Below are 25,293 nucleotides of genomic sequence, written 5' to 3' on the forward strand. Positions count from 1 at the left end.
GGCACGAATGTCATATCCCCAATCCCCCGGCCCCTCATAAAATCCTCAGTTACTTAATGCACGTATTTTCCTTGGAATCTGCTTATATCCTGTTACACGAATATGTGTATATATATTTTTTGTGTAGTTCCGCTCCGCCAAATGCGTCCCACAAAACCCGCAAAGTAATTTGGTTTCTCAAAACCTCATACATACAAGGGACATTTAAATAATCATATAGCGTATTCAATATTAACTTTCAAATATTCCCCAGCCTGCTCAAAGAATAAAACAATTTCCAATTTCTTTTTGTAAATTTAACTATCTTCAGTCCCTCTAATATAAAGTTGGAGCTTATTGTATGGTCGGTTATGGGTTGGTACGCAAGGGAGTAGAAGGCCAGATGTGGTCCTCCGGACCCTACAAACCAAGAAGCTGTTGGACAATCTTGGGGATGCAAACGTGAGGGCTCTAATGCCATCATTTGCAGGGCATCTTGGCTCAGATAGCCTTCATGTAGCTAGTCATTCGTTGATACCCTTCCTTGGCTTGATTATGCACAGTAAATCTCTTAGATAATTTGGATATTCATTGTTGATAGCATGATGATTTTAAAAAAATCGTTTTAAGTTATTCTATCTTTTATAGATAACCACTATCCGGTGCAAGGGAAATGATATAGGGATAAATCTATTATTAGGTGCGTACTCTTCATCAACCACACAGCTGCATTTAGTAGCCTATGTTCTGCAGCTTCCTCAGTTGTATCTTTGGTAAATATAATAGATAAATTTGCGGTACTCCAATCTAAAATGAAAATCAATCAGTTTTTCAAAACAGAACACTAATGATACTTTTTAACAAAAGCAATATGTGCAAGATGGCATCTAGTTATCGTTACACGTTATTTAGTAAAGCACCGAGAGACAAAGCACAGTCTAGCAGCACAATCAAGTCACGTTCTTCTTCAGCTGTAAAAATTCACTTGAATGTCACTAAAGCGCCTTGCCTTTCGTCTCTCTTCTTTTATGGTTTCTCCTAAAGTGGAGGGTAAGTAAGCAGCGGAAGGTAAATATGTTTGGTCGTCCAGAAGGATTAAATAAAAGTTACTCAACCCTTTCGTTACTCTTCATTTTATCTTTAATTCTTTGCTCCAGACACTTGTATTTATTTGCCATACTTATTATGCTTCATTTATTATTTAATCTGCTAATCTTTCCTTTCATAATTCATTTAGATTGGGGATGATTGTGAATTTTTTCCACATTATGACAGTTATTCATAGAAATACGTCCCTGCCGTCCTTCCTATGGAACTCTAATAAAGATAAAGTGAACACCTTCTTTAAAGGGCCTCTTCCTTAGGTGAACGAAAAACTGTTCAGTATAGACTTAGCTCGACGAATCACAAATTTTCTAAGATATAATGATAAGTATATAAAATAAGTTCTCAATAAATATATAAATATATATTTTATACAAAATTACTATAATAGATATAATATTAATGGATATCTTTATGTAAGAAGTTCTCATTTATTGTTACTCAACAAAAGAAACGACCCTAAGGTTTCCTCGATTAGCAACACAAGTTTTCTTTCAACTATTCAACAACAGAGTTTACATTATTACCAGAATAATACAACTAGTATTGTCCTAATTCGTACTTCCGTTAATCGGGAAAATTTTTTTTAGTCATTACTCCAGTCTTATAAATATTCTTCTTATTTAATGTGGTAGAAAAAGACTGCCATCTGTCATGAGGGAGAAACACCTGTCTTCATATGCTACAAGGTGTTATGGCAACAGTGTTTGTTTATTGATAAGTTCGTGAGACGTCACGTATGTGTGTAGTAGTAGTTTGTGCAGTTCAGCATGACATCTGACTTTCATGATTAATCCACGCCCAAAATCTGCGCTCCATTCCTGCAGCGTGACTCGAAGTTCTGAAAAAGACGTCGTCGTACCAGCCGTAGTGTTGGTTGTTGACTGGTGAGTTGAACCTTCGTCGGCCTGCCATGCATTTGCTTAGGCTGGCCCACTTTATTCTTTACCTTTGCTAACTTTGTTTTTAGGCTGTTACTTTGTTTTGACCCAGACCTTCTCTTTAGGAATTAAGATCTAATGTAGCTTGTATGGTGAAATTTCGTAATTACACTCTACAGTTTTTGCCAGAGGAATAATTTTCTCTTTAGGTTCTTTGCCCTTTCTTATGATTTTTGTCTTTGTGTGACTCGCTAGCCTAATAATTTGTTTCTGTGTTTTGGTACTCGCCTTCCGTAGCCTCCTAAATTAAACAAACTATCCCTGTTATTTCCAGCTAAAAGAAAAAAAAAAAAGAGTCAATAAAAAAAAATTTAAAAAATACTTGAAAATTACAAGAAAATCCTTTTTCTATAGGAATAGATACATCCTAACCTAAACTTTGTAACCTGTCCAGGCTCTCTGCCTGGTAAATCTTTGCTTCAGTTGCGAGGCTTGATTCCCACCAGTCCCTGACCTGGACAGGTTACTGCCTTTTTGAAGCTTCGCCCCCCTGGGCCAGGTCAGAGCACATAGCCCTTAGTTAGGTTAGGTAGTTAAGAGCTGGTTAGGTCCAGACCTGGCATTATAGGAGAGATCATGTCTATTTATGTATGAGGAACCTGTCCTGGTCGACGACTGGCGGGAATGAGGCTGCGCAACTAAAGTAAAGTTTCACCCTCTACTTAATGTGACCATGGCTGTCATAAATCATAGGCATAGGCCTACTTATTGGTAATAATTGGTACTAATTGGTAATAATTTTAATTTATGTATTCATAGAAATGTTTCATAGGCTAGGCTAGTAATGATTTGTGGTAATTCTAAGTATTAGCTCCGCACATGTTTTTACCTTGGAAACTGGTTTTTTCTACACTTTTAGGGCTTCTGATACTGGCGGTGGGTTTGTTTGTTGTCGGTCAAATAGAATATCCCTTCACTGTGTTTAGTACTGGCCCGGGGGGCTGGGGTTACCCATACGTTAATATGTTATTGCACTTGCCAGACAGGATGTGAACCATTCGAAACAGATGTACCCGTGCTCTCTTGTGAAGATCGCGTATGGAAATCCCTTGTTGGACGGACTTCAGGGGTTAATTACAGGTTATACATTCGTCCAACAAAAATTGTAGGTAAATCCATAATTAGCAACCAAAAAACAGTAGAAAAAAGGCAAGTTAGAAGGTAGTCGCCGCCGCAGAGCTACTACTTAGTTCTACCTAATTTGCAAAGATTGACAGATGAGAAACCTTTCATTAAATATTCTGGTAAAACTTTATGGTTATTTTTCAGAAGACTCCAGCCACCTCCCACAATATAATTTATATTTTTCTTGGGTAAAACACATTAAAACAAAAAACTTCTTAATAATACATAACCTTCACTAATGCTTATTAACAGAAAAAATTAATAAAATTGCAGTAAGGCATGGAATTTAGCTAAGCTGGTTTTTGGTGTTCACCATTTTATGCTGGGTAGCTCTAGTTATGTTCGTAAGTTTGTTTCCACTTTACTTGGCTCCTCCCCATTTCACACTGTGACAATTTTGCCTACATTCACAGTGCCTTCACCCACTGAGCAAGGTCCTCCAATGAGAATATGGTACCTACAGTAAATGCGTTACTATTCGCTACTGGGTTTTGGCAGGTTACAACTGATGAGGTTCAAGACAACAACTTGTTTGCGCATGCGTTCCACTGTAGCCATCCTTATCTCAGCCGACCCCGCTGAGGTTCACTTCGAATTGGCCAATCAAAATTCAGATTTATTTTAATCAATTTTTTTCCATTTTCCATGGAAGTTGAAAAATGGTTCCAATTCAAATTGAAATGTTTCCTTGTTGGAAAATGCACTCGTTCAAATCCAGAATCAGTTTACTGTAGTTACTTGTAGTAGTTGTGAGGTGACTGAATACAAGGCAATTAATAATTTTTTCATAATAATTCAGAAACTCTGCAGTTTTCAAGAAACCACAGTGTTCCCAAAGGAAGTAAAGTGTCCTAAGTGTTCCAAGGCTTGTACTTCATGCTCTGATCAACATTATTGGCAGTGTCATGTCAAAGTTCGAAAGCCAAAACTAAAAAGCGTGTTGCATGCAACTTTTCTGTAAGCGACTATAAGGGCTCATTTCTGGATAAATGCTATTGCTACCCGGCATCAGGAATCATCCCACTCTGACTAACAAGGTAAGACAAAATTGCCCCCCCCATAGCTAATATGGCAAAATTGTAACAGTAAACACCCTTAGGTTATGTTAGGTTGATATTTTTAGGTTCTTTTAGTGCCCTATCATTTCCTAGCCATTTTTACATGAAAAACCATTTTTTGTTAGCTTTCTTGTTGTTTTGTTGTGTTCTGCTGTTGTTATCTTCTGCACATCACTTGTTTTCTGTTATTATCTTCCGCACATTGCTCGTTTTCAGTTTTCCCCACCCACAACGCGTTCCCACTTGGGGACCCCATTGTTGTTGGGTGTAGTGTTAATAAAAAAAACAATAGTTTTGCTGAAGATAATAACATAAGAACACAACAACACAATAAGAAAACTGACAGAAAAAATGGTTTTTCATGCAAAAATGCCTGGCTGGGTTTCAGAAAAATTACCAATCTTTACTTTAGCTGCATGGCCGGATTCCCACCAGTCGCTGACCAGGATAGGTTACCAGGTTTTGCCCCCCCCCCCAGCCAGGTCAGGCCACATTGCCCTAAGTTAGGTTAGGTAGGTAAGATCTGGTTAGGTCAGGACCTGGCATTATAGGAAAGGTTATGTCTAATTATGCATGAGGAACCTGTCCCGGTCAGTGACTGGTGGGAATCAGGCCGCACAGCTAAAGTAAAGTTTTACTAATATTTTAACATATTTCATTACTGTTAAGTAATTAAAAAATTTTTGTTAAGCACTTAGGCTAGTTGAATTTTAGGTTAGGTAGCAAATCCAAGCATCCCAAGTATATAATAGCCTGTAGGAATAGGTTATGTTCACTTTTTGCTTTGTCAGGAGCCGTTGGCCTAATCATCATGTATAGGATCAGACAGATGAGCGGTTTGAGGTAAGACAGCCTACATTCAGTTATTACCATCATAGCCTAAGCCTAACTCTTTATTTAGCCTAGAACTATTTGAGGGGTAGGCTAGCCTAGCATCAGTTCTACATATGATGGTGGATACCCCTTTGAGATGAGGAGTTTTAGGTTAGGATAGTTGTAGCTTGGTTAATATCAGTAGGCAACATGAGCTTAGCTTATTGTTTATGCAGAAAAATCAATGTGATCTATCTTTTAGGAAGTTTTTTTAGTTTATGTGAGGTAGTTAGGCTATTCACACAGTCTCCATGTAAGATATGTGGCCCAGTGTTTGCGTACCTCAGTTTTGCATGGAGAATAATAAAAATGGTTGTGTTGCTTATTGCCAGCAACAGTGGGGTGAAGCACTGTTGAGAATATGGGATGAAGCAAGAAAGATGTTTTGATGAGTGGAAGATTATTCACTTAAGAATCCTCATCTCTTTTCTACAGAAACTTCTTGAGTTTGCTTACTCCAGCTGCCTACTTATCAAGCAACTATTCACAGTTTTAGAGATGATCTATATAACTAAAACAGATATTTTTACTGTCATGACACTATTATTTAACACCAAGCATGCATGCCATTACTATTTACTCACAGTTTAAAATTAGATGAGTATTTCATAAACTGTACAATAAATTGCATTTACTGTATATTCCTTGGACTATTTCATGGACTGTAGTGTATGGGGCATTGGAGGACCATAAATGTGGTCTAAATATGGTTGGTGAGCTTTTATAGAAAAAAATTGTTTTATGCAAAAAGATTTTGCTGTCCTTCACATTCAGTTAGATGTGTAGCCAAGACTGCTTTATTCTAAATTTCACCAGTGATATTAGTTTCATAGAGTTTTGACATTGTGAGTAATCAACATTTTAATTAACCAGTGGCTGTCATTAAGAACTAATAAAAATGATCGAGTAAGGGCTGTATGCTCCTCATATTTTATTGGTTGGATGTGGTGGAGGGTGGTGGGATAGAGTTAATAGTTCTCAAGATGAGTTTTGTAAAGATATACAATATTTATTTCATTTAAGGGACAGTTCCGAGTACTGTATTAGTGAAAAAATGAGAAAAGACAAGCAGAAGTTAACCCCTTGTGGCTGGGTGACATATATGTACGTATCAGGACAATTACCCCCGGTGGACAGTTAACCCCCATGGACAATTACCCCTGAGGACAACTACCCCCTAGGACAACTACCCCTAGGACAACTACCCCTAGGACAATTACCCCCTAAGACACTAAGTCAGCTTGAAACCATTTAGGAAAAAATTTATAACAAAAATTTTCAAAATTATTTAATTGCACTTCAGAAGTGCAATTAAGCGAGTAAGTAATGAATGAATTGTATTATGGTTTACATATTCGTGTTAAGAGAGGTTGAAAAATGAAGAACTACTATTGTATGAATATTTATTAAAAATTTTTTTAAAAGTTGAAAAATTCTTAAAAGAAAATAAAATGAAAAGCAGGAAAAAAAAACAAAAAAATAGTTAAAATCATACAAAAAGCTAAACTGGAAAGTAAAAGAAAAATTTTTAAAAATGCAAATTATACGCAATAGATCGTAAATATTCAACCAGATCTCTGTTTCCATAATTTTCAGTAACTGAAATAATACGGGCTGAAACATCTAAATATTTCTTTCGAGATGGCTGTCTAGCAAAACCTGCAAAAGATTGAACCATATGCATTTGTTGTAACCCTTGCTCTCTTTTAATGTATGTTATAAACTTCCAAATATTTGGATGGCAACAACCAACATTTGCTAAAAAACTCCTGTGCCACCCTTCCACTGCATTATTTGTTCTAGGAAGTTCATCTGCAGTTCTGTTATACATATTCCATAACTCTATTCCAAACAATGGTTCGCGCGCCGTCCTCTTCGACATGGACGTCCTAAGTAGGTGTCTTCAAAGTAGTCTTGCACTTTGTATGTTTCAGGGGAGAAATTCACACAGGGTTTCAAATGATTTATCAACATCACAAGCCGGTACTAGAGCTAAAGCGGCTATCATTTTCATCGCGATGGAAAACTCTCTATCATCTTGGTATCGCTGCTGAAATCCATTAGACTGAATTTTCCTGTATATGCTTTGGCAAAAGTGAAAAAAACATCCCTTTATTTCGGTTTGCAGGAATGCCAGTTTTAAACTATTAATCATGGCTTTTTCAAAGTCTACCATGATAGTCTTTGGTGCTAAATCATGTTTCAGTAGTTTCAACTGCTCCAGTAAGTTCGAATAAGTTGTTTGGCTTTTATCAGGCAAAAGAGCGTATATTAAAGGCACTGAACGATCATTTATCAATGCATGAATTGTGTATAATTGTGAAAAGATTGTAGGCACTGTTTTGAACGTTCCATCTAGCGACCAATGTGACGTTTGACTTAGGTAATCCAAGTTTTTCTTTGTTCCGAAGATGAGAATTCGTTTCTCAACTGGCCCAGAGTCGAAAAGCAGAAAATCTTGACCATCCTGTGTTTTGGTCTGCTCATCTGTTAAAACAAGTTCTTGGCTATTTAAAGGCAACGGTCTTGAAAGAGATAGACGTTGTCGATGGCGTCTAATGTTACGTCTTAAATGATGAATCGGTGGTAGAGTTGCTCCCGTTTCTTCATCAATGGTGCTACAAGCTTCAGGAAGAATTACTTGCGGTGTTTCCTCGGTCTCGATGGCTCGCTTCTTGACCTTTTGGATAGTTTTCGCAGCTATAATTTTTGTTTGAGATGGCGCATGGGTGTGGCTATGAAGCCTACCAACAACTTCGCTTTGCTGCAATGTACTTTTACTTTAGCTTTGCAACTGGCTTTGTTTCTTCTTTCTTCGCACTCAAACGACACTACACCATTAGCCAAATCTTTCTCCTTAACATATAAATATCCATCAAGCACTAGTCTGTCTTTTCCTCTAGAACTTTTGAAAAATTCCATGTTGCTTAAGGGATCTCAGCGGTTTCACTAATGCAAAGAAAATAGAGAGAGTCAGCTTGAAAACATTTAGGAAAAAAATTATCTCAAACAATAGCGGAAATTATTTAAATACACTTAAGAACAATTAAGAGAGTGAGTAATGACAGAAACTATTTAATTGCACTTAAAGCAAATGAGAGAGTAAGTAACGACAGAAACTATTTAATTGTACTTAAAAGCAATTAAGAGAGTAGGTAATGACAGAAACTATTTAATTGCATTTACTGAGATTAACGCCAATTTAATTAAGGGGGTGGTTGTCCTAGGGGGTAGTTGTCCTAGGGGTAGTTGTCCTCGGGGTAATTGTCCATGGGTGGTAATTGTCCATGGGGGGTAATTGTCCTAGACTCATATATGTATGTTTACTTATAGCTTTGGGGTGAATTCAGGGTCACATATATATATTTTCAATATTTCGCGCCATATGCTTTGAACGAATTTTGCAGGAAAAATGTTCCAACTCTTCAGATAGCAGTATGTGAGTCAGAGAGTGCACTCATTCTTGAAAGATTAATCAGCTCAGTGGTCTGGTAAAACTAAGATATACTTAACTTGATGTGGTACAGGGGACCCATCCAAGGATGACTGGAGAATATTTTACAATAAATATACTCAGAATTTGATAATGAATTTATTTTTATCTGTTATGATATTGTGTGAGCTGTAATTATGATTTTACAAAACAAAATAGAAAAATTATTAGAAAAAACCCCTGTAACTCGGTAAAATTAGCATATTTTTACTACTGTTTTTTGGAAAAGAGGCCCCGCATAGGGTTGGAAATATTAATTTTCAACTTTTCCTGGAAGGTACAGAAAATTTTTTGTATTTTTTTCATATACCATGTGCATAAGCATATCTCCCTCTTTCCATTAATATATGTTTTTTTTTTTAAATTGGCCATCCTTAAATTTAGCCTGGTCTAGTGGTGTGCTTAATATATATTGAGCTCAGACTGTGAGGGTTAAGAGCTCATATTGCTAAATAGAAATCTTTTGATTAAAAGAATGTCTCTGTGAATAAAGAATTGTAGCTTTGAAAACTGAAAGGCATCAGACTTAACATCTGACATGCTGTTTTACCTTTTGAATCATTTTAAAGAGCAAAAGGGGTTTGTTGAAGGCCAAGAAATAGCCCAGAAATTTTAAAGATGATGTGATTTACTTGTTGTAAATGTCATCTGAGAAGTAAGATTTTTTATCTTGCAGTCTTGGAAATGACCCTAACAATTAAAATATGGTCTCATTTTGTAATGTTTAAAGCAGGCTTGACAATGAAACTTGTATATGATGTTTATCTTACAGATCCTAGAATGTAGGAGAAGGAAGATGCGCCCTCAGGGATGGTGGTGTCCAGGCGTGGTACTATTGGAGGCATTTACAGCTCTGGCGTTCTGGTTGGGGCTTTTGGGAAGTTTAGGCCTTATCAGAGAATCAGAGGCTGTAGTAGCATACAGCACACAGCACGATGAGATAGCATATGCTGAGGTGTGGTCTAACCATCCTCTAGAAACCTTTCCTCAACTATGGCAAGCCATATTCCTATGGGGTTTCTTTTCAACTCTCTTCATTCATATTGTATCCAGCATCATCGCCTTTCTCATGCTGAGAAAACATAAATATGGAAGGTAAGGAAATAAGTAACATTGGTCTTTTTGCTATACAGGCAGTCCCTGGTTTTTGGCAGGGGTTCCGTTCCGACGGCGTGATGATAAGTGAAAATTGCTGATTTTTGGCACATTTTCGCCACCTCTGTTAGGTATGTATTGGTGCCAATAAGCGGAAATTGGCGCCAAAAATCACCAATTTTAGTCGCGAGACAAGCACCGAAAGACAGGGTCACCAATAACAAGCCCGCCGATAACCAGGGACTGCCTGTACTTCTGATGACCTCAGAAGTGACAGTAAAGATTTGCTGTGATGCAGAATTGAAATTACTATATCCATAGTTTAAACAATCTCTCTACTGTACACTTTTGCCTTACCATCTAGTTACAGTTGGCCAAGTGTTTTACTCTTGGAGACTTCCAACACTAGTGGGAGCCTTTTCTATCCTGTATTTGGTTTTACAACCTCAGTATCAATGGTGCAACTGGACTTAGTGAATGTATACGCGTATATTTCTTACTGTATCTGTTGAATCTTTTCAAGTCAAGTATTGTTTTCTGTTTATATGATCTTATCATGTTGAGTATCTAAGACATAAAATTTTATGTCACTAGTAGATAATTTATTGTGGTATATTAATAACTGTAGACTCTTATGCACTGTTAACTTTTTATAATTGGGTTTTGTAAGTCAGAGCGAAGAGTAACTGTCATTGATAACATTGTTGAATTTGGCTAGCGGTCGTAAGAGGATAAAAATAAAATGCAATTGCGTCCTGTATTTCGAGGCTTGAAAAGGCTTACTCCAATTGTGGCTAGGAAAATTTGGAGAGGAAAAAGATGTAGCATAAGATTCCACTATAAAGAGTCAATGGCTTTACTTTGGTTGGTGTGCAGTGCACATTTGGTCTGTCTCAATGCTTTGGCTGCTACAACACATTGATTATTGTAGCTTTAAGTTAATTTACTTTAAAAGTACTGTTTTATACTTTAAAAGCACTGTTTTTTTATGTTCATTGAATATATTTGATAAGCTTTCATGAAGCTGGCATACCAGTGAACCGCAACATTTGAACAGGTTACTGTGTGGCATATAAGGTATAAACTGCTTGGCTATATTTTGTGACAAATTCTCTTTGCCTATACGATAATGTCTTAGTGAGTGTACTGTAAATGGTTGGTGCAAAAACATAGTTTTGAGATAGTAAGCTTTAAAGTTTTCCATTTGTACTGGAACTAATTTATATCATGTGACTTCGGACCGCAAGTTTGGGGGGATGAAGGGTGATTTTCATTTGAAACTTGTTCCCACTTGAAAATTACATGTCTTTAATATATCTTCCCACCACTAACTCAGTATTGCCATGTTTGAGGGTTAGGCCCCTCTGACATGCGGCGCCACATATAGGGTTGTGCAAACATTTTTTTTACTCTTAGATAAATTTCTTAGATAAATTAAAAATTAAACACCATAGTAGGAAATATTTGTAATACAGAGTAACATTATATTGCACAGTAACACTTCACATAAACACCACACAAATGACATCCAAGTAGAACAGAATAAAAATACAGTCGACCCCCGGTAGTCGCAGGCAACGCGCACCACACTACCCCCTGCAAATAGCTAAAATCCGCAAATATTTAAAACCCCTCAAAAAATGCTTATACCTGAATATTTTAATAGTTTTATCACAAAAAGTGCATTTAGTCACAAAAATGATATAAAAATAGAGTACAGTAATTTGTGAATATTTCTTGATGAAAAATACTGTGAATTGGTGAATTTTCCACAAAATACCATGTGTACAGTATATATTTTATATATATATATATATATATATATATATATATATATATATATATATATATATATATATATATATATATATATATATATATATATATATATATATATATGTATGTATATATGTTCCACAGAAGTCTCATGAATAGTTGAAGCCACAAACCGGAACCACGAATAGGCGGGGGTCCATTGTAGAGGAGAATGCAAATATTTCAAATAATAATAAAAAAATGTTTACCTTCAGAGCAACATGAAAATATTTTGCATATTGTTAACATTTTGAAAGCAATGTACACTCGTAACACAGACGTGGTAGATTACAATAATCTTCCTACTTTTATTTTAATGATGCTCATGTTCATGTACTGTTTTAACTTACACTTTTCATTCAGAGATCATATCTAGGAGTTCTGATTACTATCTAGCAAAGTTAACCTTCCTCTGGTGTTCAGATAGGCATAAGAAAAACATAATCAGTGGCCTTAAGGACACATGGTAAATTTCTGAGACGTATTTCAGAAAAAAAAAATCAGTGGACTTGATGATGGAAAATATGGTAATTGTGGTTTTAGGTAGTGTGTATCACTATCCTGGTCTAGGTCTTTACTTGTTTTGAAACTAATTGTCTTGCTAGTGTCACAGATTGATGAGCTGGAGTTGCGCAATGAATCTCATTTTACTGTCCAAGAAACCAGCAGTTCATTAATCCTTGAGGGAGGTGGTCCAGAAATTAAAGCAATTATATATCCTTGGGTAAAGTCAGTTAAAACAAGAAAGGTGATATGTTCTTCCACTGCAAGAACTGAACAACCAGTTTCTTTTCATATGGTATCTGAGTCATATTCCTTCCTGTCCAGATATGGCAATTAGATTTTAAACAAATTATGAGCACCAGCGGCAAATTATCCCATCATTGAATTAGTACACTATTCAGTGACAATTCTTTTTGTCTGGTGTCTGATTTTTCTTAGTGATAAACGCTGCCTTTTGTATATGGAGTACTCCTCTTGCACATGTGCATGGATGGCTATGTACTGACTGAGAAAAAAAGAATAATGTAGGTAGGCGTAGGACATCATGCACACTCCTTACCAGCTCATGCACACCATCGTGATTCTAGCCACACTTGAGTATGAAAATGTAGTTTTTTGTCCATGATACAGCTGTGTACTGGCAACCTGTGTGCATTCAGATAGTGTTTAGAAGTCGGAGGAAACTAGGTACGTGGTCTTTAGCTGAAGCAATTAAAATTAGTGTTTTGCTGGAAGTAGATTCAGATTATGCATAAAATCTCTGTCATCTTGAGTAGGGTCAGACTGAAAGTCAGTCAGTAAGATAACCAGGGACCCTTACAAAGTCAGTACCGTACAGCCTTGAGATAGATGTAGAAGGGACATGAGCTGTGTAAACATGTATGATAACACTGTGGTAGAAAGGAACTCGGTTAGAGACAAGATAGAGTTAGAGATGTAGTCCTACACTTTGAAAAATTACTCACTAAGTGACATTCTGTCTTCCATGGTTACTCAGTACAAGGAAAATAAAGAGTAAATTGATATACAGAGTACAAGGGACAGTAGCTGAAGGGAAACAGAACCTTCTTTAAGACCTGTAACATCTCTCACTATCTTCTCTCAGTGGTGAGGCACATTATCAAATAATCTTCATGGCTGGCTAAGGGAGTGCATGTGGCAAGTTGGGACTTCAGCCATGGTCACATGAAAAATGGACCTACTGGAACCATGCAGCTAGGAAATTGAAAACATTCCAGAAGTGATTGTCTTGTAGGTACCGTAGGTCTGTTAAAAGTTGTAGCTGTACTTTCACAACTTAAGTTTTACTGGGGTCAAAATAATTGAGAAGTAAAATAATTAGTCAAGTGTTGGGTTAAATAACAATTTAACCCTTTGAGTCCAGTGGGTCTCAAATAATGATATGTATTGATTATTTGATCACCTCCAGGTATCTTCAATAATGTTTACATATTTTGTGCCACATCATTTGAATGACATTCATGTGAAAACATTTATGTGGTTTGAATGAGCTATAAATAATTGGCAACTTATCAGGCCTTAGCTCATTGACTGGATAGAAGGCCAGTTGTGTACAGAACTGCTGATCCAAAATCCTCCCCAGCCTATTCCATCTCCCAGTAATTCTGGGCCACACCTGAGTTAGGGCGAGTTGGATGATGATGATCTAGGTATTAGCAAAAATATAGTAATGTAAGTGCACTTTATGAAGCGGAATTGATTTGGTACAAAGCAGCGGGATTCATTACAAGGTCTATATGCTGACATGGTATTTTGCATTTTTTGGTGAAGTATCCCATTATCCCATACCAAAACCTCTCCAGTCAGCTGCTTTATTGCTAGCTAGTGCTGTAAGTTCAACTCAGTGTGTCAAGTGCAAAAAATTTATTACTTTTTCTTGTACCTTGTATATGTGCTTGTCATCCTCTTTCCATTGATTTTTTCCAGTTGGCTGACAAAGTTTGCTTAATCGGGGGTTAGGTTACCATATAGTTAACCCCGATCATGAAGATTAAAAAGGATTTGTTCTTGCACGGTATACAAACCATCGGTCCTTTACATTAGGAATTACTGGGCGGCTGGAAACGGCTGTTGAACTTTCAAACAAGGTGGTTAAGCAGTTAACTACCGTCCAGTAGGCGGGAGTCCCACCTGCCCGGATGTAAACTTCCCAATTTGCTTTTGGCCATTGTGCGATGCAGATGAGGGATTCCCTCTCTGCCCTGACTGTCATTGAGCTGTTTTTCCCAGTGGGATCTCTTTTTTCCTTGTGTGTCTGCTTATTTGTGTGTTTGGAGTATGCAAGTTCATGAAAGTAAGCCTTGTAAGCCCTCCTTTCCCCACCGTGTGTGTCTTGGGGTGGGTGGGTGGGAAGAAGTGTAGTAGCTTCCATTCAAATGTTGATGTTGATCTGCATGCTATTGCTCCTCTTGCAGGGGGTGCTTGTGTACCTGAAGTTTTACCTGTACTGAGTGTTGTTCCTGGTCGGCTGAGCAGTGGACGAAGTTTGAAGGGAGGAAACAGTACCAGAGGGAGCCTTCCAAGGCGTCATCTGAGGGTTATACGCCCCCAACAACTCCCTTGGTGGCTAACCCTTTGTCCTCGTTTCTCTCTCCCGGCAAACTTCCCCTTCTGGCTGCCTTTCCTTCAGGAGAGGACTCCCCTTCATCTTCTTCTCTCGCTTCATTGGGCATGGAAGGACGGGGTTGTTCAGACAACCAGGACGACCATCTTTCGAGGGTCTCTCTCTCTTGGGGGGGGGGTTGCTTTTCCTCCCTGAGCGAGAGGAGGCTCCCTCCATTAACCCGAATTTTTCTTCCAGCATGGCAGTTGCTCTCCATGCTGAGCAGGTGACTGACATAGATGCGGCCTGGCATTACCTGGGTCTGTCTGGCACGCCATCATTGCAGGGTCTCTTGTTGCGCCTGGTGGCCGTTCCTATGGTAACCCACACTGCCGCTACCCCTACCACCGGCACTGTGACAATGACAGCCTTCGCCAAGATGCTGGTAACCATCTCGTCTCACCTGGAGACCCAGGTGGCCGCCATACCAGCATCCCAGCACGCAGTGCCTCTGCTTTCAGGCTTCACCGTGGCCCTGCTGTCCCAGGCTGGACTCTCAATGAAGGTGACTTCCACCGTGCCCCATTTGATGGTTCCTGCCCATGCTGCTCCTGGCATCGCTGGCTCCACAGCTATCCTGGCCACCCAGTCACTGCTCCTGGCTTCCCTGGCTCCCAGACTGTCTTGGCTGCTCTATCTGCCCCTGCTATCCCGGTCACCCCAGTCGCTGTTCCTGGTTTCCCTGGCTCCTGGGCTGTCCTGGCTGCCCGTGTCGCCACTCCCGTAGACAGTGTTCCTGCTGCCCGGTTGCTCCTGCTACCTTGGCCACCCCGGCTGCTCCTGTGATGTCTGCTGCTCCCTCCTGGTTGGGGGAAGATGACAAAGAAGTCTCAGATGTTCAGAAGAGGTCTCAGAAGATGTTGTCGTCTTCGTCTTCATCGACTTGGTCTTCATCATCGTTATCATCTGCTACCTCCTCCCCTTCTTCCAAGGCTTGTCGGTCAAAGAAGAAGAAGGCTGTCCCCCCCCCCCTCCGTTGCACACTTGTTGCCGGTCCTAAAAAGTCCTCTTTGAAGGCTGGCACTGTGTCTGACACTCGTTCGCAAGCCGCTCTGAGTACCCTGGTCTCTAAGGAGACTCAGGTATCCCAAACTGGCATTGGAGAGTCTGCTCACCATACCAATTCGGGCACAGGACAAGAGAAAGAGCCAAGACATGCAGGTGTCTCAGCTCTGCCTGCTGGCACTTCTTCCGGTGCCAAGCCAGGTTCCCAGGCTGGTGCTTTGGTCTCTCGGGTCCAAGCAGCTGGAGAGACAGAGAGGAGGTCCCTTGTACAGTCTTCTCGCAAGGTACCGGCCTCGAAAAAGACTGGGTCCCGCCGAGAGGACAGCGCAAGTTCTTGCCAGCCAGTCGCCCATTCGACTCCACCCAGTCCTCAATCTTGTCTGCACGATTGGCCTGGCTAGACGGCAAAACTGTGGGCAAACCTGGTGCTAAAGAGAAGGGACTCTGTCCTTTCTTGTTTCACCAGGTCTGTAGGCCCTGAATCGGCAGTGACCCTACGGAACAGGGTAATGACCCTACGGAACAGACTGTTGCTGGGTTCTGTCTGTCACTTCCCTAGAAAGCTGGTAGATGCTGCGGTGGACAAGCGTCGGGCTGAAGACAGCGACTGCCTTGTCCATCAGGCAGTGGCCAAGACCTTCGTGCTCCACTGCGGCCCGGCCTTTGGGACAGGCTTGCAGTTCCTGGGCCCCAAGAAGTCCCAGACTTCGAAGGGTGCTCAGGGGAACACCCAGCCTTCTTCCTCCGGAATGGGCATGCAATGGTGCCCCTTTCAGCCCTCTTTCCAGTCTGGAAAAGGGGGCAAAGCGAAGAAGAAGAAGGGGAAACACAAGGAGTGGTGTTCCCCTCCAGCTGCTGCCAGTGGTGGGGGGATGCCTATCAAGCCATTGGGCAATGTGGCAGTGATATGGAGCTGAGACCTGGGTAGTGGATGTCCTTCAGGAGGGATATCTACTCCCTTTCGAGTCTCAGCCACCCCTCACCAACTCTTCGGTCCGTTTCCTTACATATGTTCCTGGTTCCCTGAGGGATCTCGCACTCAAGCAAGAGGTGCCAGCCATGCTGAGCAAGGGTGGTGTGGAAGTTGTGTTGGATCAGTCCCCAGGCTTTTACAGTCGTCTCTTTCTCTCCCCCTGAACCAATTCGTTCGCCAGACTCAGTTCAAGATGGAGGCAGCTCGCTCCGTGCTTGCCTCCATCAGAGAGAATGACTTCATGCATACAGTGGACCTGAAGGATGCATATTTCCAAATACCCATCCATCCATTCTCCCATTCCCATGGGATATGTCTTTTGAGGTATCTTGACAATTGGCTGGTCCTGGCGAGCTCTCGCTTGCAGTTGCTTCAGGACAGGGATTGGCTCCTCGAGTTTTGCCGTGATCTAGGGATTGTAGTGAATCTCGAGAAGTCAGATCTCATCCCTAAGGAGAGGATAAAGTACCTGGGCATGCTGATAGATACAGTAGCTGCAAGAGTCTTCCCCTCAGAATCTCATATCAGCAGGTTCAGGAAGGCAGCACAGCTGTTCTTGTCTCAACAGGAGCAGCCAGCTCAGCAGTGGCAAGTCGTAATTGGAGAAGCTGGTCCCTCATGGGCGTGTGCACCTTCGGTCCCTGCAATGGTGACTGAAAGAGTACTGGTCCCAGTCTCAAGACCCTCAGTATTTTTACATCCCTCTCTCAGGGTAGGTGCGAAAGGACCTAGACTGGTGGATGGACTCCAGGAACCTCTTAGTATGCCTGCATGCTCCCCCTCCGGACATGCTTATGTTCTTGGACGCATTGACTGAGTGATGGGGCGCACACCTAGAGGAGTTGCTGACTTCAGGGGTGTAGCACTGAGATGACAGGCACCTTCTCATCAACATCCTGGAACTCAAGGCAGCCTTCTTGGGGAGTGCTCTCCAAGAGTTTCAGGATCGAGTGATGGGACACTCCGTGGTTTTGATGAGCAACAACACCACGGTAGTGGCATATGTCAACAAGCAGTTGACAATGCAGGTGCATGAGTGGGTTCTGGCTCACTAGGTAGAGCTGTCAGTCAGGTACATTCCAGGCAAGAGGAATGTAGTGGCAGACAAGCTCACCCGCCAGAATCAGGTGATAGGGACAGAGTGGTCCCTTCATCCAGACATCGCGGAAAGGTTGTTTGATCTGTGGGGGCGTCCAGTCATAGATCTGTTCACCACCAGGCACAACAGGAAACTTCAAGTCTTCTGCTCGGTCGTGCCGGACCCATGGGCCACTGTGGAGGACTTGTCCCAACACCCATGGGACAACCTCGATGTCTACGCCTTTCCTCCATTTTGTCTGATTCACAAGGTAATCAGCCAAGTGTTGATCACCCCGAATCTGAGGATGATTCTGGTGGTTCCCAAATGGCCTAAGGCTGTTTGGTATCCTGACATGCTAGCTTTTCTTTCTGAGGCACCGGGAGAGATCCTTCCCTAGCCCAATCTACTGTGTCAACCCCACATAGAGCGGTACCACCAGGCAGTGCAGTCTCTGTGTCTTCATTGCTGGCGGTTATCTAGGGTCTCCTGCGAGTTAAGGCCTTTCGTGCTGCGCAGCAATGGAGATGGTTGGACACCTCAGGCAGTCCTCTGCAGCAGTACACCAGGGAAAGTGGTCCGTTTCCTTTGGTTGGTGTCGTAGATGGGGTCTCTCTCCGGTCAAAGCCACTGTTCAGCAGGGTGCGGACTTCCTCGTCTTTCTTTGCTGAGAGAAGCTTCTCTCCATTTCAGCCACAAAAGGCTACAGGGCTGCACTTGGCCTAGTCTTGCGGCTGAAAGGAGTAGATATCTCCTCCTCTTTTGAGATTTCTCTACTGATGAGGAGCTTTGAAAGGTCTTGCCCACCCAGGGACCTCAGGCCCCCTGCGTGGGATGTGACTCTCATTCTAAGGAGCCTGACTTGTGCACCGTACGAGCCCTTGCGAGAGTCGTCAGACAGGGTTCTGACCCTCAAGAACATTTTCCTGCTTGCCTTGGCATCGGCGAAGAGAGTGGGAGAACCTTGATTTCTTCTTGGACTTCGTAACAAAGACTCAGAACCCATGTGTCCCTGATGCTAGGTATGAGTCCTTCATGATCCCCTCCCTAGAGGACTTTGTAGGTAATGACCCAGATGAGATGCTATTGTTAGAGTGCACCGCTATCTGAAGAGAACTTGCCATCTCCAGCCTGAGTGTTGATGACTTTGTTAATGCTGGCTCAACCAATAAAGAGGAGTCCAAGAACACAATTTCTTTCATACTTCGTGAGATGTTCATGAGAGCATGCTCTGCTGCTGGAGAAGACGACACCCGTACCTTCTGCCCAAGAGTTCACGAAGTTCGGAGTATTGGTCCAACCCCTTGCATTCCGGAAGAACCTGTGGGTTTCTCAGGTATTGAAAGTGAGTGTTGTCTCAACAGACCACTCCACGTCTTTCTACCTTTGGGACATTGCCCACAAGTCCTTGGACACCTCATCTCGCCTAAGATGTGCGGTTGTGGATGCGAGATTGAGTGTTGGAGTGACTGGCCTCTCCTTCTTCTCTTCATCCTGGCTCTCTTCCGGTGGGCAGAGAGCAGATTCAGGCCGTTACATGCTGGATCTGGCGCTTGATGCAGGTAAGCCTACACTTCGAGCTTCCATTTGATTTCCTTTCAGGGCTGTAGAAGCAAACCAACTCCTTCCTCTAGTAAGGGGAGGAAGTAAATTATGACAATAAGACAAACCCGATACAGGCAGTTCTGGTTATCGGTGGGGTTCCATTCCGACGGCATGACGACAGGTGAAAATCGCCAGTAACCAGAAATCAGGTTATTAGCGCCTCTGTTAGGTATCTGTCAGCGCCAGTACCCAATCGTTGGCGCTGATAAGCGGAAGTCAGGGCATATTGGTGCCGAAAATTGCAGATTTTCGTTGCTTGGCAAGCCCTGAAAAATCGGATCACCGATAACCAGGCCCGCCAGTAACCAGGGACTGCCTGTACTGATATTTACCTTACTGCTGCCAACTTTTAAGGTTCATCCTAGATTTTAGTGTATGAAATGATGTCTTCTTCATTCACACGAAAAGATTCAGAAGTCTGACAATTGATCTTGCATTTCCTACAACCCGATCAATTTGTCAGAGGCAGGTTTCCCTTCCTCGCTCTGTCGACCAGGAAGGGAACCCCAGGTGTGGCGAACTCCAGTCAGTTCTAGAGACTCACTCAGATTCCTCCCTCCAACCAGTGAGTCTTCCTAATGTAAAGGACCGATGGTTTGTATATCTTGTAGGAACAAATCACAATTTTTTAAAGTAAATTAAATTTTTCCTAGCTATAAAAACCTGAGGCCCTTTACATTACATTTTCATGCCCACCTCATGCCACCCCTCAATCTGAAACCTGGGCCAAGCGGCAAGGGACAACTTAGCCTAGAGAGCAGCTTCAGATTCTGCTATGTAACTTATTATTACTATATTATTATTGGTACCTCACCTTGGGATTGAATCTAAGACTTGAATGAAAGGAAATGAAGGTTATTACGAACTGAACCACTAAAGTTATTGAAGAAGTTGGAATCTAGATACTTGCACAGTACTTTAAAAGTTACTTGAACAGGCTGCACACCTTGCATACCAGTGAGATTCACCCCTGTTGTTGACCTGCCAGTGACTCAAGTACCATAATAGCATTTTATTCAAATCACACCTTTGAATATGAACTTGGAAAGATACAGATACATTACAGGGTGTTTTTTTTTTACCTTATTGAACTGGGAAAATTTTTTTTGTACCAACATGTGAATATTATTTTCAGGTAGGACTATTCAGTAATACGGGATGTTAAATCAGAGCGTGTGAAAGGTTGTATTTGAATTATAAAGGCGAAGCTGGAGAGGGCATCACGTGGTGCAAAGATTCAAGAGCGATTCAAAACACCCATTTTTGGAGTGCATGTGTGCTTGCATTTCTGATGCAAACTGTATTTCTGTGACTTCTCAAGATAATTTATTGCATTTCCTAATGTTAGGGCACCAGAAATAATTGCAATCCATGTTTGGTGGTTTATTTGAAATGTTGTTAGATGCATAGTTACTCCCAGGATCTCATTGTATGTCACAACCATACCTGAAGGATTCATAACCAAGGAAGCCACTAAGCATCCTAATAAATATACCCCAATGTTTCCCTGACTTCAGTCAGTCAGATGCCCTCTCAAAATTCTATATTGTCAACAATTTGCCGTCACATGCTGGACGGGCATGCATGCTGGTGATCTAGATGACTGAGTATCCAGAGAGGGTCTGACTTTGAACAAACCAGTTGGTTATTCTTAGCTTTACAATCTCCGACACTGTGGGTTCATCCAAACCTTTTTGAATCAAGGATATTACATTCCATTAATTCAAAATGCCTGGAAGTCTGGCAATTTAACATCTCCCATGTTCAGTAGATCAGAGGTATGGTCTCCTTCCTTTGCTCTTTCATGACCAGGAAGAGAGTACCCAGGTGAGCCAAACTACCAGTCAGTTCAGAGATTTACTCAGAATCCTCCTTCCTAAAGTAAGTCTCTCATATGTAAAGATGGAGGGTTTGTATTTGTGGAGGAACAAATGACAAATTTTTAAAGTAATTTCTATTGTACCTAAGATACAAACCTGAGGTCTTTACATAAAGGACCCACCTCTTACCACCCCTCATTCTCTTACCTGGGCCAAAAGATAAACTACGTAGAATTGAATATGCACTGACTTGGTGGGCAGTTCTTCTGCCCATACCATTGGCAGCTATTACCATAACCACCCTGCAAAAGTTTAACGGCCAGTTTTGCAGCTCACTGAAAGTTAATCCCCATGTGTAAAGACTTTAGGTTTGTATGTTAGGAAAAATACAAATTACTTTAAAAATTTGTCATATAGTGGTCCTATTACAGCATTATGTTTCTACTCATTACATAAATACAATGTACATGTAAACCATAATAATATACTATTTTTCTTTATGCTTTCATAAATATCCAACAATAATAATTTTAAGAAGTATATAATTAAGTGTACAAGTAATGAAAGGAAATAGGGCTTACAAATTCAATATGCTGAAAACGAAAATAAATGTAAGAACTTAGTTACATGCCACTGAAAAACCCTTCATGTACCTCTAGGTGTATGTATATCTCAGTGAGGGAACATTTAGATGTTTTGGTCTTGCAGTGAGAAGTGCAGAAGACACACAGGTAGCAAGACAAAGACCAGTTACAAGGGCAAAAAAAAAAATGATGGGGGAAGGAAGCGGGTAAAGATCTAGACCAGATAGAAATTCTAGAAGCAAGTACACTGGAAAAAAGGGAGTTTGTCATAAAAACTTTTAATGAAGTTGATGCTTTGGATGATGCTTTTAAAGAGAGTTTTAATGCTAGAATCACATGATTCCATATGTGGACGGGGTCTTTTTTATAAAGGATTTGTTTCTGACTGCAGTACTTGTTAAGTCTTGTAATTCCTCAACTTCTTTTTTCCAGGTTTTCTGCAGCTTGTATTATATTCATAGGAATGTGCACCACTTTTGTCACCTGTGCAGCTACAAGTGCAGCTGTTGGATATGTACTATACCAAGCTAAGTTTGTCCTTCAGCCAATCCATGCCATGATATGTGGCATATCTCAGACAGCGCTTGTTATATTTTTCTCATTTTCAAGAGTCATGCCAACTCTCTAAGAGTTGTGTATGCAAAGAATGAGTTGATTTCAGGTTTAAAGACTTGTTCAGTGTACATCGGATGGCTACTGTTTGATGGTGTTTCCTGCATAACCCTTTTAGGAAACTTTTAAACTGAATATAGAAAGAACACAGTACTGTTGAAGACAACTAATAGTGAAGAAACATTTTACTTAGATTTTGCATGCCAATAAATAATGCAAAATCATAACTGTTGAAGAGTTGCTTCCATTTAGCTATTATTACAATTCCATGTCTTAACTCTTATCCTTAATGATGTCAGGTTTCACAGTGAGATGCCCAGCATCAAACGCAGCATATCCAAGGTGCCCAGTTAAACAGGATAGGTCTGTATGACTCTCCTCAAGCAAAGTGTCCTAAAGGTACGTTCTTTTGACAAGAATTCAAGCTTAGGTTGCAAACCTTTCCTAAATATTTGTATTCTAATAGTTAATATATTGTTGTTATGACAGCAGACAACTTTGAATAAAGGTCACAGAGGATCAGCAACCTCAAGTATTGAATAGAGCGCGCCTTGTGTCTTCAATTCAGTCCAGTTTTAGGCCTTTTGATTGGTATCTGTACATTGGTGGTGCAATATGTTCATTGTTATTGAATTAAGTTATATGCTGGAGGATATGAAAAGCAAAGATGTATAATTTTTTAATGTACTCCATACCTTCCACTTTATTGTTTTTTTAATTTTTTTAATGGGAGAATGTTTGATTTTTAATGCTCTTTTGATGCATTTAGGTGAAATTGTTTTAAATTTGTATCAAGTGTTTTATTTAATCTGTTAAACTAAAAATAGTAAAGGTATACTTCAAGAAAAGGAGGGGAATATAAATGTTATGTTTAGTTAAAAAGCACAGTATTTTCAAAGTTAAGAACAGCAAAGAAAAATTGCTGTACGAAATTCGAATTTATTTGGCACAGTGAGAACGGGAAAGAAGGCAGTACTTTTCTGAACTCCCTTTGAGGTGTCATAAACTGGCCTTTTAATTTTAGAGATTGTAGAATGTTGGGGATGGATTTCAATGTTTATAAGGGAATGGAAGTAAAATCTCTTGTCGTTCACAACTTTTTACTGAATATTATGGTAAAATCTTCTCTGGTTTTGTTATCTCGGTGGAAAATATCTTACATAGTAGGTTATTGGAAAGCACTCTGCTTTGTTGCAGGGATTCAGTGTGCTGGCCATATACCTGTAGCTAAAAATATTTCTCCCCATTAAGTGCATCTTTACTGTGGTTCTTCTTCTTTTTTTTTTCTTTTTTTTTTTTTTGCAAAAAATACTCATCACTCAGGTCACCTTATGTTAGGATTCTTTTTGGCCAAGATCATTCATGTTTGTACATCCTGATTTAGAGTTGGATATAGGTCAGTCACGGGAAGTAAACTTTCAGGCAAAAATTTTATGTATGGAAGCAAACCTTTTCCATACTTTGTTTAGACTAGATTTATATACATTTGTATTAACTGTGAATGACGTAGACCTCAGCACCTCCTGATAGAAGCATGCATAGATGTTGAAGTTAATGGTGCAGTCTTAGGAATTTCAGAGCATTTAGATATTTTGAATTTATGGTGATGCTCCCTGTATTTTAGTTCCTACTGATAAAAGTTGCTAGGAGTTCTTTGCAAGAGTTCTACCCCGATCTTGCAAAATTTTGTGAGCACCCTAGTGGCTGATCCTTATCCCAGGAGGAGAGTGTGGCTGCGGATTTTTTTTATTGATTGTTCAAGAATCTTTTCTGCTCACCTTAGAGAAATGAAAGATGTTAATGATTGTGTATGAAACTGGACACCAGAGACTATATAAAAAAATGAATTTACATCCGTATCAGGTTTTGTTATTTGCTTCCAATTTACCCTATGAAAATGTTATCTCATTTCATGCAGTCAGATATCTGGCGTCAGTTTACCAACCATTTTGCTAATAATAGTAAATTACTGTTATTTAGTTTTGAGGGTCATACATAGGTAGAGGATGAACCCATTTGATTCTAATTTCTTAGCTAAAGATGAAAGAGGAAATATAGCCCTCGTACATGAGTCATTTTCTTGTTTTTTATTTAATTTTATTTTGTTGTTGTACAGTATAAATAGCTTTAGAACAAGTGGTCTTAATTTGCTGGAATATTTTTGTTCTGTTTATTTTTTGTTGAATTTTGTGTTAATAATGAACATTCCATTTAAGGACATGCACTTCTCAGTGGCTTCAACTGAAGGTTGAATGTGTTACTTGTGAACTGAGGCTGCTTGTTTAGTATAGTTGCATTGGTGATTACTACCTTCATCTTGGATACTGCTCACTATGGGCTGTGTTGCACTTTGGGTAATACTAAATGTAGATTAATAAATATAGTTTAAGAAATAACAAGTGTAGCAGAGAAAAATAAGAAATCTAGAATATTACATTTATTAAAACATAATGTCAGTCAATCATACGGCTAACCTTGAGAAGTACTTTGCAAAATCAGAAAGGTAACATTGGGAGGCCAGAGAAAAACTACAAAGACTTTAATGTTGTTTGTAGTGGATTCCACGGCTTACTGTCATCTGTAATCCCCCGTAAAGATTGTTTGCACAAGGATTTGCTGATAAGTGGGTTATGTAAAGCAAGGTTTTGTAATTTGGATTTATGCAGAGACCACTGGAAAGAGAAATCTGATATTCCTTGCCCAACAGAATTTTAAAGACCACATCTAGGCAAATCATAGAATTGCAGAACCCCTTATTGTAGCGTAAATAACTTTGTTTTGCAAGATGTCCTGCCAGTCATTGTTTTCAATCACCTGTTTTTTAGTCGAGTGCAGAAGTATACTGAAGATAATGATCTGTTGTTTTGGGGTGTGCAGGGATCACTATTTAGCTTTAGCCTCTGGTAGTTATACTTCTAAGTGAGCAATTTCAGTTTTTGATTGAACTTTTCAACCTGAAGTTGAGTTTTGATATTAAGAAAACAGTGATTTAAGTTACAGAATACA

The 25,293-nt window shown here is 40.1% G+C and overlaps 1 protein-coding gene across 1 annotated transcript; it reads left to right on the forward strand.

Annotated features, from left to right (window-relative positions):
• Window positions 1–1,830: 1,830 nt before the first annotated feature.
• On the forward strand, window positions 1,831–25,293 carry LOC136828009 (transmembrane protein 170B). Its single transcript, XM_067085624.1, has 3 exons — window positions 1,831–1,970; window positions 9,346–9,668; window positions 22,108–25,293. Exons 2-3 carry the CDS (start codon window positions 9,370–9,372, stop codon window positions 22,301–22,303), a joined length of 495 nt encoding a protein of 164 aa, XP_066941725.1. The 5' UTR covers window positions 1,831–1,970; window positions 9,346–9,369; the 3' UTR covers window positions 22,304–25,293.

This window comes from Macrobrachium rosenbergii, chromosome 42, assembly GCF_040412425.1.
Source record: "Macrobrachium rosenbergii isolate ZJJX-2024 chromosome 42, ASM4041242v1, whole genome shotgun sequence".
Taxonomy (NCBI): Eukaryota; Metazoa; Arthropoda; class Malacostraca; order Decapoda; family Palaemonidae; genus Macrobrachium; species Macrobrachium rosenbergii.